Source organism: Amblyraja radiata, chromosome 14 (genome assembly GCF_010909765.2).
Source record: "Amblyraja radiata isolate CabotCenter1 chromosome 14, sAmbRad1.1.pri, whole genome shotgun sequence".
Taxonomy (NCBI): Eukaryota; Metazoa; Chordata; class Chondrichthyes; order Rajiformes; family Rajidae; genus Amblyraja; species Amblyraja radiata.
The window spans coordinates 40,993,876-41,007,668 of NC_045969.1; the positions used below are offsets into that span (position 1 = coordinate 40,993,876).

At 40.1% G+C, this 13,793-nt stretch overlaps 1 protein-coding gene across 1 annotated transcript in view; it reads left to right on the forward strand.

Annotated features, from left to right (window-relative positions):
• pola1 (DNA polymerase alpha 1, catalytic subunit) overlaps window positions 1-13,793 on the forward strand; it is a 248,098-nt gene that overhangs the window by 24,901 nt on the left and 209,404 nt on the right. The window contains exons 12-15 of the mRNA XM_033033174.1: window positions 218-334; window positions 420-494; window positions 1,805-1,943; window positions 12,385-12,539. Of these exons, the coding sequence (XP_032889065.1) occupies window positions 218-334; window positions 420-494; window positions 1,805-1,943; window positions 12,385-12,539 (486 nt within the window). The remainder of the gene's footprint in view (window positions 1-217; window positions 335-419; window positions 495-1,804; window positions 1,944-12,384; window positions 12,540-13,793) is intronic.

Here is a 13,793-nt window from a genome sequence, read left to right on the forward strand (position 1 = left end):
GTTTTGTGATTTAGTTCAAAAAACAAAACATCACCTAGAATAGGGCTCAACTATCCCTCTGATTTCCCTTTGAGAAAGTTGGATAATGTAGAATTGTAAATGGGTGATATCGATGGTCGGCATGGACTTAGTGGGCTGAAGGGCCTGTTTCCTTTACTGATTTTGGATCCTATTTTTAAAATGATGATCAATTAATTAATTTCTGAATTTTTTTCAGCGGTTAAATCTTAAAACTGGCAAGGGTACAGAAACGCCTGTAGGTATATTGGATGTTTATCAGGAATTCAGTGAAGCAATTTCGGAAAGATTCAGAATAATGAAATTCAAATCCAAGGTTGGTGAATATAGTGATGTCCAGAATTCAGATGGTCAATTTATATCCCATGGGTTCACTGATGTGATTATGTTTCAATTTTTAGAAAGTGGAGAAAAAGTACGCTTTTGAAATTCCAGATGTGCCTGAAAATTGTGAATACTTGGAAGTCAAATATGCGGTGAGTATCGTGAAAAGTCTCTCTGTTATCTAAATGCAATGTGCTTTTAAAAACAAATTTGTTAGGTATGGATATAGTTGCTTCTCTGTAACCCTTACTGCATTGGGAGCCATCACCTGCAACTGATGTATGGTGGTGTGGTGTGTGTAGGGTGTGTGTCGTGTTGTTGCATGGGGAGATCCAGTGATGGGGATACATTTATAAGTCAATGTAATGTGTGACATGCAAATGGTGGAGTTTCCATGAGACTTGTCTGGATCCTTGCTGTTAGAGATCAGAAGTTTGGGAAGTGATGTTAAGGAAGCCTTGGTGGCAGTGGTGGCTTTTGCTGTAATGCCACACATTGCAGCCACAGGATTCTGCTGATGGAGAGAGAGAAAGAGGACATGTTTGAGGTGCTGGATGAAGTGCCAATAGCACAGCCAGCTTTTGTCTCAAATTCTGTTCCCATTCTTGGGCATAGATGGGGCTGCACTCATACAGGGAAGGGGCAAGTATTGCATCATACTCCTGGCTTGTGCTTTGTGGGTGTTTGAAAGTTTCTGGGATATTCGTAGATGAGTCTCTTGTTGCAGAGTGTTTTGGCATTGTAACCATGATGTGTTTATGATCAGAGTCAGTAACAGTTTTTGTCAGTGGTGGTTCAAAGGGTGGCACAATTATGCAATTGGTAGAGCTGCTGTCTCTCGGCGCCAGAGACCTGGGTTCGATCCAGACCGCAGGTGCTGTGTGGCGTTTGCATATTCTCCCGTTTTCCACATGGGTTTCTTCCGGGTGCTCCAGTTTCCTCTCACATCACAAAGGCATGCAGATTTGAAGGTTAATTGCTCTTTGTAAATTGTCCTTGGTAGGGAGGGAATGGATGCGGAAATGGGACAACATAGAACTAGTGTGAAGGGGTGATCGATTGTCAGCATTGACTTGGTGGGTCGAAGGGCCTGTTTTTGTGCTGAATCTTTCAACCAGTCAACCAATTTAATCAATGGTGACTTCTAAAATGTTGTTGGTTAGAAACTTGCTAATAGTAAATCCATTAATAATTAAGATATGGAGATTATCTCTTTTTTTGGTTGTTGCTCATTAGAGTGATTTGATCAAATGTTGCGGTGCTATAAATTCTATGTAATGAACAGATACCAAAACCCCAGTCTCTTGGGACAAGTTACTTATAATCAGTATTTTGTTGACAAACCTGAAAATCGTTGTGAGCATTTAGTTGGTGGTACTCAACAAACTTGTACATCTCATTGTTGAGTAGTCACTGTTAGAGTTGATGAAATGTGTCTAATTGCTGCTGTTCCTTGCTGCAGGCTGACCTACCTCCACTTCCTTCAGACTTGAAAGGGGAAACATTTTCACATGTGTTTGGTACCAATACGTCCAGTCTTGAGCTTCTGCTCCTCAACCAGAAGATCAAGGGCCCGAGCTGGCTGGAATTCACGTCTCCACGTAAGATTACGGATTTTATTTTTGAACTATTTCATCTGACGTTGAAGAAAATAATTCTCATCTGTGCCCACCACCTTGATTTCAGTCCATGCCTGATGCCTCACAGCAATTTTTTTGAATTGTCACCAAGGTTGCAATAGTGGCAGTGTACCAGCCAACCTATGCAGAGCAAGTTGCCACTATGTTTAAAAAAATCAGATGATGTACTTTTAATTTGTGCGATTAATGTTTGTGATGCTTTGTCTTCTTCAGACATTGTTATGGGATCTAATGGCATCCACTTGAGAGATCAGATGGAATATTGGTTTAGCATCTTCTCTGGAAAACCAGGCTGTTTTTTCCACCTCTTTGAATGAATGAATGAATGAATGAATACGTTTATTGTCATTGCACAATACTGTGCAACGAAATTCCATTACATCTCCTCCGGTTAAAAACAATACAAACACGACAACCATTGACACATATGTACACTTATTAGTAAAAATAAATAGGTGTTTTAAAAGAATTTAAAAGAATTTGGCGGCATTTCTTAGAATTACATTTTGCTTCCCCAGCATTCTCTGTTGGAATTTAGCTCTTTTATCGCACATGGGTAGAAACTATTCTTTAGTCTACCGGTGCGAGCCTTCAGAGTCCTGAATCGCCTCCCAGAGGGTAGCAGAGTAAAAAGGTGGTTGGCAGGGTGGGATGTGTCCTGCTTGATATTTGTGGCCCGGCGCAAGCATCGGGCCCTATATATGTCATCCAAGGAGGGCAGTTGGGCGTTTGTAATGTTCTGCGCAGTTTTTATAATTCCCTGCAACGCCCTCCTCTCAGCCACAGTACAGCTAGCAAACCACACCAGGATTCTATAGGAGAGGATACTCTCCACGGCGCATCGGTAGAAGGACAACAGCAGCGGCTGTGAGACGTTTGCTCTCCGCAGAGACCTCAGGAAATACAGCCGCTGATGTGACTTCTTCACGAGAGTGACGGTGTTCATTTGCCATTTAAGGTCCTGGGAGATGTTTATTCCCAGGAACTTAAAGCCAGTGACTCTCTCCACCATGTCTCCTTTGATGTATAAAGGAGCAGGTTCCTCTCTCCTCTTCCTCCTGAAGTCAACGACCAGCTCTTTCGTCTTCGATGGATTGAGTACCAGGTTGTTTTTGGTACTCCAGACAGTCAGTTTTTGGACTTCATCCCTGTAGGCAGACTCGTCGTTGTTGCCTATCAGTCCCACCACAGTCGTGTCGTCCGCAAACTTAATGATCCTATTTGTACTGTGTGTTGGTATACAATCATAAGTGTATATTGTGTACAAAATGGGACTCAGCACACAACCTTGTGGCGCTCCTGTGCTGAGCGTCAGGACCGGGGAGTAACTGGACCCCATCCTGACAGTCTGTGGGCGATCTGTTAGAAAGTCCCTAATCCATCCGCATGTTATTGCATTAATACCCAGATCAGACAGTTTGTCCACCATTCTGCTGGGGATGATCGCATTAAATGCAGAACTAAAGTCTACAAATAACATCCTCACATATGAGCCAGGACGCTCCAGATGTGTCAGTGCAGAATGTAGAGCTGTGTTGATGGCATCTTCCGTTGATCTATTTGCTCTATACGCAAATTGATGCTGATCCAGGGTGGGTGGGAGTGAGGACTTAATGTGGGCCAGGACCAGCCGTTCAAAACATTTCATCATGGTCGAAGTGAGAGCAACAGGTCTATAGTCATTCAAGCTCTTAATGAATGTTGTTAGTTACTTTACTACTACTCCTGAAGTTTCAATAAAGTGGTTGATAGTCAGGGGCACCAACAGATTATCACTATCTTACTCGTATGTGGGAAATACACCTGAATATCAGATCACTGCAGGAGTGTGATTAAGGATTAGCCCCTCTTGCTCTAAATTAAAACCCAGTGTGCTCAGTTCAACCACTTCAGCGCGCACTGCTCTGTTTTCTGATCCCACATTTACCGGGGAAGTTATTTTAGAATTGAGTTACGAGAGTCATAGAGCTATACAGCTCAACTCTTCCATGCTGACCAAGAAACCCCATCTAAGCTGGTCCTGCCTGCATTTGGCTCATGTCCATCTAAACATTTCCTATCCATGTGTCTTTTAAATCTTGTTATAGAACCTGCCACAACTGCCTCCTCTGACATCTCGTCCCATATACCCACCACCCTCTGAGTGGAAAAGGTTTCTCTTCAGGTTCCCATTAAACCTTTTCCCAATTACATTTTAACATTTTATCCTGATGAGCAGCTATGTGTTAGCAAATCACCAATTAGGCAAATATAACAAAAGCTTCAGCAGTTGGCTGTTGAGGGCTAGACTGTACCGTTGAAATGTTCAAAGTTCATACTCATTAATAAAATCCAACTATCCTCAACTATTAGATAAACTTAGAAAAAATATTTTATATTGGAAAACACTTCCTATATCTATGATTGGTAGAATAAGTGCCATAAAGATGGTATTTCTACCACAGTTGTTATATTTGTTTCAGGCTATTCCTTTTTTTCTTCCGAAAACTTTTTTAAAAAAAATTGATAATATTGTCAATAGTTTTATTTGGGATTATAAAAATCACAGAATAAATAAAAAACATCTATGCAAAGCTAAGATAAATGGAGGATTAGCACTTCCAAACTTTTTATATTATTTTTGGGCTGTTCAGATTAAGAATATGAATTTCTGGTGGGTAAATATGGATCATGAACCGACATGGTTAAATATAGAAAAGGAAGACTGTCTACCTTTCAATGTAGGTTCGATAATTTTTGCACCAACGGAAGTACAAAAAAAAATTATAAAGACAACCTAATAATATATAATAATAGACGTATTTGGAAACAAATAGTTAAGACTCTACATTTGGATAATCTCTCATTTAGATTACCAATTATGAATAATCCATCGTTTAAACCTGCTATATTAGATGGGGGGTTTAAACAATGGGATGATTTAGGAATTACAAGGATAGAACACCTTTATAGAAAAGGAAAATTTCTTTTATTCCAGGAGTTACAAGATATTTATGGATTGTCTCCACAACATTTGTTTAGGTATTTACAAATTAGAGATTATATTAAATCCAATACACAAGATTATAAAAATAAAGAAGCAGGATTGTTAGACGAACTGTTTAATTTATATCCAAATACAGAAAAATTAATAGCCTATATATATAACATCATTTTGGATAAGGAGAATCCAATAACGGAAATATATCGTCAAGCATGGGAAAATGAAATGGGATTGGCTATAACAAAAGAAAACTGGGAAGAAAGTCTACAACGAATACACCGGTGTTCATTAAACGCCAGACATATATTGATACAATTTAAAGTATTATATAGGTTACATTATTCGAAAACTAAATTAAATAGTATTTTTCCGAATCTCTCCGCTATTTGTGATAAGTGCAAGAAAGCAGAGGCAAATTTAATACATAGTTTCGTTACATGTCCTAAATTGAATTATTACTGGACAGAAATTTTTAAAGTTATTTCTGAAGTCATCAAAGTTAAATTGGACCCTAACCCAAAGCTAATAATATTTGGAATTCCGGATTTACATCTATCACTTACAGTAAATCAAAGAAATTTCTTTGATTACTGTTTGATAATTGGGAAAAAAATCATATTGAAATTTTGGAAGGGAACATTATCCCCCACAACCAAAATGTGGGCAACAGAGATGATGGAGACGTTACATCTGGAAAGAATTAGATTTGTCCTATTGGACAAGTATAATTCTTTTGAACAGATATGGTCTCCATATATACAGTATTTAGAGAAGTAGCTGTTCTTGGCAACACAGCTCGGCGTGCACCCTGCGGGATTTGGTGAGAATAATTCATTTTTATATTGGAATTAACATATATGTCTTTATTGATACTATCACTTGTAGTAGTGTTATTAACAATACATATTGTGGTTTTTCAATTTTTTTTTTTTTTTTTCTTTTTTTTTTTCTTATATATAATCAAATTATTATTTAATCACTCTCTTAATGATTTATAACTGTTCTATTCTTTTTCTATCATTATTTCTAAAAAAAATAGTAGATAAGTATTACTAGTGTTTTACTTAATGCAAATTGAATTAATTTGATATAAAGTTGTTTGAAGCATTGTAATTGATTACCTTAAATAAAAAAATATATTAAAAAAAAAGAAATGTTCAAAGTTGAAAGGATTCGAGTCTTGCAGCTACAAGAAGCTCACTGTGGCTCAATGTACAGGAATAGGGAAAGGTACCTGGGTGTTACAATCAGCCCTCGGCCAAACAATCATGCACGCACACACATATACACAGACGCGTATATACAGCACCCTCCATAATGTTTGGGACAAAGAACCATCCTTTATTTATTTGCCTATGTATTCCACAATTTGAGATTTGTAATAGAAAAAAATCATATGTGGTTAAAGTGCACATTGTCAGATTTTATTAAAGGCCATTTTTATACATTTTGATTTCGCCATGTAGAAATTACAGTACTGTTTATACATAGTCCCCCCCATTTCAGGGCAGCATAATGTTTGGGACACATGGCTTCACAGGTGTTTGTAATTGCTCAGATGTGTTTAATTGCCTCCTTAATGCAGGTATAAGAGAGCTCTCAGCACCCAGTCTTTCCTCGAGTCTTTCCATCACCTTTGGAAACTTTTATTGCTGTTTATCAACATGAGGACCAAAGTTGTGCCAATGAAAGTCAAAGAAGCATTATGAGACTGAGAAACAAGAATAAAACTGGTAGACACATCAGCCAAACCTTAGGCTTACCAAAATCAATTGTTTGGAACATCATTAAGAAGAAAGAGAGTTCTGGTGAGTTTACTAATCGCAAAGGGACTGGCTGGCCAAGGAAGACCTCCACAGCTGATGACAGAAGAATTCTCTCTATAATAAAGAAAAATCCCCAAACATCTGTCCGACAGATCAGAAACACTTTTCAGGAGTCAGGTGTGGATTTGTCAATTATGACTATCAGAAGACTTCATGAACAGAAATACAGAGGCTACACTGCAAGATGCAAACCACTGGTTAGTCGCAAAAATAGGATGGCCAGGTTACAGTTTGCAATGAAGTACTTAAAAGAGCAACCACAGTTTTGGAAAAACGTCTTGTGAACGGATGAGACTTGCTTCAGAGTGATTAACTTGCTTCAGAGTGATGGCAAGAGCAAAGTATGGAGCAGAGAAGGAACTGCCCAAGATCCAAAGATTACCACCTCATCTGTGAAATACGGTGGTGGGGGTGTTATGGCCTGGGCATGTATGGCTGCTGAAGGTACTGGCTCACTTATCTTCATTGATGATACAACTGCTGATGGTAGTAGCATAATGAATTCTGAAGTGTATAGACACATCCTATCTGCTGAAGTTCAAACAAATGACTCAAAACTCATTTGCCAGCGGTTCATTCTACAGCAAGACGACAATCCCAAACATTTTGCTAAAGCAACAAAGGAATTTTTCAAAGCTTAAGAAAATGGTCAATTCTTGAGTGGCCGAGTCAATCACCCGATCTAAACCCAATTGAGCATGCCTTTTGTATGCTGAAGAGAAAACTGAAGGGGACTAGCCCCCAAAACAAGCATAAGCTAAAGGTGGCTGAAATACAGGCCTGGCAGAGCATCACCAGAGAAGACACCCAGCAACTGGTGATGTCCATGAATCGTAGACTTCAAGCAGTCATTGCTTGCAAAGGATATGCAACAAAATACTAAACATGACCACTTTTATTTACACGATAATGCTGTGTCCCAAACATTATGGTGCCCTGAAATAGGGGGACTATGTCTCACCACTGCTGTAATTTCTGCATGGTGAAACAAAAATGTATAAAATTGGCCTTTATTAAAATCTGACAATGTGCACTTTAACTTCATGTGATTTTTTTTTTCTATTACAAATCTCAAATTGTGTACAGAAGCACATGATGGGTCTTTGTCCCAAATGGGCGACGTTTCGGGTCGAGACTCATCTTCAGACTGATGACAGGGACAATGATAGAATGTTGTCGGATTCAGTAAGACTGGTGGGAGAACTGGGAAGGGAGAGGGGATGGAGAGAGAGGGAAAGCTACGGCTATTTGAAGTTAGAGAAGTCAATGTTCATGCTGCTGAGGTGTAAGCTAGCCAAGCAAAATATGAGGTGCCACATTTTCCCATCTCCACTCCTATCTGCCTTCCACAGAGACCATTCCCTCCACAACTATCTAGTTAACTCATCCCTTCCCACCCAAACCATCCCTTCCCCAGGTACCTTCCCCAGCAACCGCAGAAGATGCAATACCTGTCCCCTTACCTCCTCCCTCGACTTTGTCCAGCGATCCAGGCAGTCCTGTCACGCTAGGCAGAGGTTCATTTCCACGTCCTCCAACCTTATTTTCTGTATCCGTCATTCCAGGTGTGGACTCTTATACATCAGTGAGACCAGACGTAGACTGGGCGATCATTTCGCAGATCACCTACGTTCTCTACATCATCGGCTATAATCTCTCATTTCCCTATCCCTAACCAGTCTGAAGAAGGGTCTCGACCTGAAACGTCACCCATTCCTTCTCTCCAGAGATGCTGTTTGTCCCGCTGAGTTACTCCAGCTTTTTGTGTCGATCTCTAGACTTTAGAGATACCGTGTGGAAACAGGACCTTTGGCCAACCGAGTTCACACCCACCAATTAACCTACAAACCTGTACGGGGACGACAGATGGCACAATGGGCTAAGTGTTCGGCTGGCAACCGGAAGGTAGCCGGTTCGAATCCCGCTTGGAGTGCATACTGTCGTTGTGTCCTTGGGCAAGACACTTCACCCACCTTTGCCTGTGTGTGAATGTGTGTGAGTGATTGGTGGTGGTCGGAGGGGCCGTAGGCGCAGATTGGCAGCCACGCTTCCGTCAGTCTGCCCCAGGGCAGCTGTGGCTACAGAAGTAGCTTACCACCACCGAGTGTGACTGAGGAGTGAATGAATAATGCGATGTAAAGCGCCTTGAGTATTAGAAAGGCGCTATATAAATCCCATCCATTATTATTATTATTACGTCTTTGGAGTGTGGGAGAAAACCGGAGCACTCAGAGAGAACCCACGTGGTCACAGGGACAACGTACAAACTCCGTACAGGCAGCACTCGTAGTCAGGTTCAAACCCGCATCTCCGGCGCTGTAAAGCAGCAACTCTACCGCTGCTCAACTGTGCCTCCACAATGGGTTATTTTTGCAGGGGGACACAGCTGTCAGGAGAATTTTTAAAAACATTTTTTTTACTCCCGTTCTGGCCTTGTGTATTATGACCACATAGAGCTCAAACTGTTGATCTTCTGATTCTTGTGGCTGTGCTCTAGCCTATTGGAGAATTAATTATAATCTTCCACTTGCTTTCTCAATTCGCCGTGGTTTTGCAGAAGCAAAATATTTCTCGACAAATTATTTATGCATTTGAAAATTCAGCTCTAGCATCACATAGCTCATTTAACTTTGTCTTTAGCACTATTATGATACTCTAAGTGGTCTCTGATTGCTCTGTCAAGATAATTACATAAATACAGGTTTAGCATTTTTCAGTTCTCCAGCTCTTATATTGTGTCATCATTGGGAACACATGTAATGCAAGTGGGTCTAAAATCTTTTTGTTTGCCATTTATTGTGTTTCTCAAACTGTCTGTTTTTGTAACTCCTAAACTGCCAGAAGAAATTCATGAGAATGCATTCAAAAGGCATTCATCTTCTTATTAATAATGTGGGATCCTTTCCCTGTTGTCCTTTGATCATTTAACATTCTGTGGGTTGTGAAAGATAAATTCATTGTAAGTTCTTGCAATATGAGCAATACCAAATTATTTTGTTCCACTCTGCATTTATTTGGATATAACCCAGTCTCAATGGGCAACAGCAATGAAATCACTCCAAATTTCCAAATGGCACTGTTACTGTTGCGTTAATATTGCCATTTTGCATAGATTGGCACTGAATTTATCATTGCTGACTTTCTGTATTTGGAATTGGGCACGTTGGTATTGAAAGACAACTTGTCACTAGATAACAGTATCTCACTGCCATTGGTGAGCTTTGCACTGGAGACCAGTGAGATCCATTCTGGGTCATGATGAGCCAGCAGTGTCCAGTCATTGCAAGTTACTGCATTTGTTACACCAGCTCTGTCATTCTGGGTTGTTCTGAGGAAATATGGCAATGATGCCAGGCCACTTCAGACAGCGCTACATTCAAACACTCTGCTGGGGTTGAGTTCAAGCTGGAAAGGGTTCAGAGAAGATTTACCAGGATGTTGCCAGGACTTTGGGGGGGGGGGGGTGGGGGGCAGAGTTGAGCAGGCTAGGACTCTATTCCTTGAAGTGGAAAAGGATAAGGGGTGTTCTTATTGAGGTGTACAAAATGATGAGAGGAATAGATTGGGTGGACGCACAAGAGTCTCTTGCCCAGAGTAGGTGTATCGAGAACCAGAGGACATTGGTTTATGGCCAGGGGGAAAAGATTTAATATGAGGGTACCTTTTCACACAAAGGATAGTGGACGTATGGAGCAAGATGCTGGAGGCAGGTACTATTGCAACATTTAAGAAACATTTAGATGGGTACATGGATAGGATAGGCTTAGACGGATAAACGCAGGCAGATGGGACTAGTGTAGATGAGGCATGTTGGTCGGTGTGGGCAAGTTGGGTCAAGGGCCAGTTTCCATGATGTATGACTGACATAATGAGAGCTTTTATTTAATATAAAAGCAAGAAATATTGTAAAATAGCCCCAGCATTGGAGGAGCGGTTTACATTTCAGCTTGACAGCCTACAGTCACGACAGATGACAATTTATAATTTCCCCATCTTGCCAGTGTGTTCATTATGACTGTGACCCAGAGTCAGACTCACTATTACTTGCATCGCTACTTTAATACAGCAAGTGCTTACCAGGAGAGTTGCCTCGCAAAAATGTCAAAGGAGTCACATAACAGGATATTTAAACAGATGGCCAAGCAATATCTCAAGGAAGAAAAAGTCAAACATTTTGCCATGGCTATTCAAAGTTGAATGACATAAATTATAGAATTGAGGAGGATTTATTTTTCCAAAATGCCGAAACCAAGAAGAGATTAGACTTTTATCTGTGGTGATGTATGTTAATGATTTAGATCTCTGTGTGTGTAGGTACAAGAGGTTAACATGAACACAGTAAGTGACCACGTGCATGACCATAGCAGTGGTCACTATGCCCCATATAGTTTTGTCAGTGGCACAGAAATGTGGCAAATGGAATCCTGAGGAATGAGCAATTGCATTTGTCGACAGTAATAATAAACTAACCTAAACTATTAAGTAGATATTAAGTGACATTACAGATCAGGGAGCCCTAGGCATATTGTGTACAGATTTATAGCTTGTGGGGCAGGTGATAAAGTCATTTAAAAACGTATTACGTTGTTTTCCCTTTCTCGTGCAACCTTCCTACGATACGATAGAACTTTATTTATCCCAGGAGGGAAATTGATCTGCCAACAGTCATAGCTTCCTGCTTCAACTATTGCTTTCACAACACAGGCGAGGCCATTAACTGTGCAGTTCGGGCTGCGCCATTGTGATTGTGCTGAGTCGAGTGCAGGAAAGATCGAAGAAGATCTTGTCAAGACTGGAAAGGATGGTTGTGAGGAAAGATGGAAAAATCTGTGGGTGTTTTCCTTGGAACCGAAGACTGAGTGGAGAAGTGTGAGGGGATGGACAGAGTAAATGGAAAGGACCTCTTTCCCTGAGCATATGGATCAGAAACTGGAGATGTAGACCTAGCACTAGAATTGGAGTGGAGATGAGGACTTTTGATTTTAACCCAAAAGGCAGTAGAAGCAGGAGCGTTTATTACATTTGGCAGTGGACTTGAAATGCAGCAACTTAGTGTCGTGAATCAAATCCCAGAATATTTGACTTGGCAAGGTTATTCCGACTTGGGAAATGCTGTGGACTGATTGGCCCCTTTCAATGAGGTAAAATTTGTATGATTTTAGGGGATAAGAGTTGGTTTAGTACCTGAGGAGAAGGAACCAATGATGGTATCAACGAAATTTGAGTGGTCACTAATACATGGAAATTGGGAGTAAGTCGAGTCCCTTGGAAGGAGCTCGTGATGGGAGAGTGAAAGAGAATGAACAGTTCTGGTCAAACTTAGATACCATTCATGTAAATTAGAAGGGACCTTACCTGAAATGTCGCTTATCCTTGTCCTCCAGAGATGCAACCTGTCCGGCTGAGTGACTCCAGCACTTTATGTCTCTGCAAGATTCCAGCATCTGCAGTTCCTTGTGTCTTTTGTAAAATACTGGCCGGCAGTTTAGTTTGGCAGAATGGCCCCGGGAAGAATGGTCTTTTTTGCATTCAAGGTTAGAGTTTAACATGGGTTCTTCTGCATTCATATATCCCACTGTCTTTTCCTTTTTAGAACTCCCCAATCATCCTATGAGTTGGTGCAAAGTGGAGGCTGTGGTACTGAAACCTGATCACTTGACCGTCGTGAAGGATTTAGCCCCTCCTCCTCTTATCACTATGGCCATCAGCATGAAGACGGTGCAGAATTCCAAAACCCATCAGAATGAGGTAAACAGAGCTAGGTTTTTCCACATGATGACTGATGATTAACAACTCCTTTTCACCAATTGTCAACTCTAAGCGCTAAGAGTATTGGTGTTTCAATAATAATAAACCCAAAGGCTTAATAAGAATCTTGTTTTTTCAGATCAGTTCAACAAATAAAAATGACACCAGAACGTTAATATTTAAAGCTGGTTTAGTTCTGGACTAGTACTCAAAGTACGAATAGAAAGGTTTTTGTTTAAAAATGTTCAAGCTTCGTGCAAAGTCTCTTGTCAAATTCAGCAGGAAAAAAAAACCCAACCTGGTTGTCATCACTAAATACTTACTACAGACGAATAGAGACTCTGATCAGATCGTTTTATCTCAAGTTTTATTTATTTATTTATTTATTTTAATTAGAAGTACAGTAAATTACAATAATACACATCAGATATATCTTATTACATTTGTTGTACCACTTCGTTTTTCGAGCTTTAAAAAAGATAGAAATAAAAGAAGTAAGGAAAGTGAGCAAGGATCGTGAAGGTGCAGGAAAGTGTTGGGGAAAGATAGCCCCTTAGGGAAGAAGTTAGAGAAGGAAGTAAAGAAAGGAAATAAGACCCTAGAAAGAAAAGAAAAAAAAAGGAAAAACAATCGCTCTATTGTAACACAAAACTCCGCAAAAAAGGATATAACAACCGTATTTTTATTTATTTTTTAAAAATTTATTTTATACCCCCCGTTACCAGATCCTGGTACCATTCATATTTTAAATTACTATTGCACCTTATGCTTGTAATATTTCCATAAATGCAGACCACGTCTTTTGGAAGTGGTCTGCTTTGCCTGCTAGGAGGAGTCTCATCTCTTCCAAGTGTAGTGTTTCGAACATGTTTGTAATCCACATTTTTATTGTTGGTATTGGAGCATTTTTCCAAAATTTGAGTATAAGCTTTTTTCCCATTATTAGCCCAGATCGTTTTATTACCCATCACTTCAATGTGTAAATTGTTTGCATCTGAGCAAATGGGGCTAAAGTCTCCATCTCATGCTCAGCTGAATGAGCTGCCAATTGCTTTTTAGGTGTTTGGATAACAAGTAAAATAACTTCATGGTGCTGAGAGATTTACATTTATCCAACCTTGGATCATCCCAAGTTGCTTATAGTCTCACCACAGTCGCTCCCTCTTCTCCCCTCTCCGCTCAGGCCAGAGCTATAGAAGTGTGAAAACGCACACCTCCAAGATTCAGGGACAGTTTCTTCCCAGCTGTTATCAG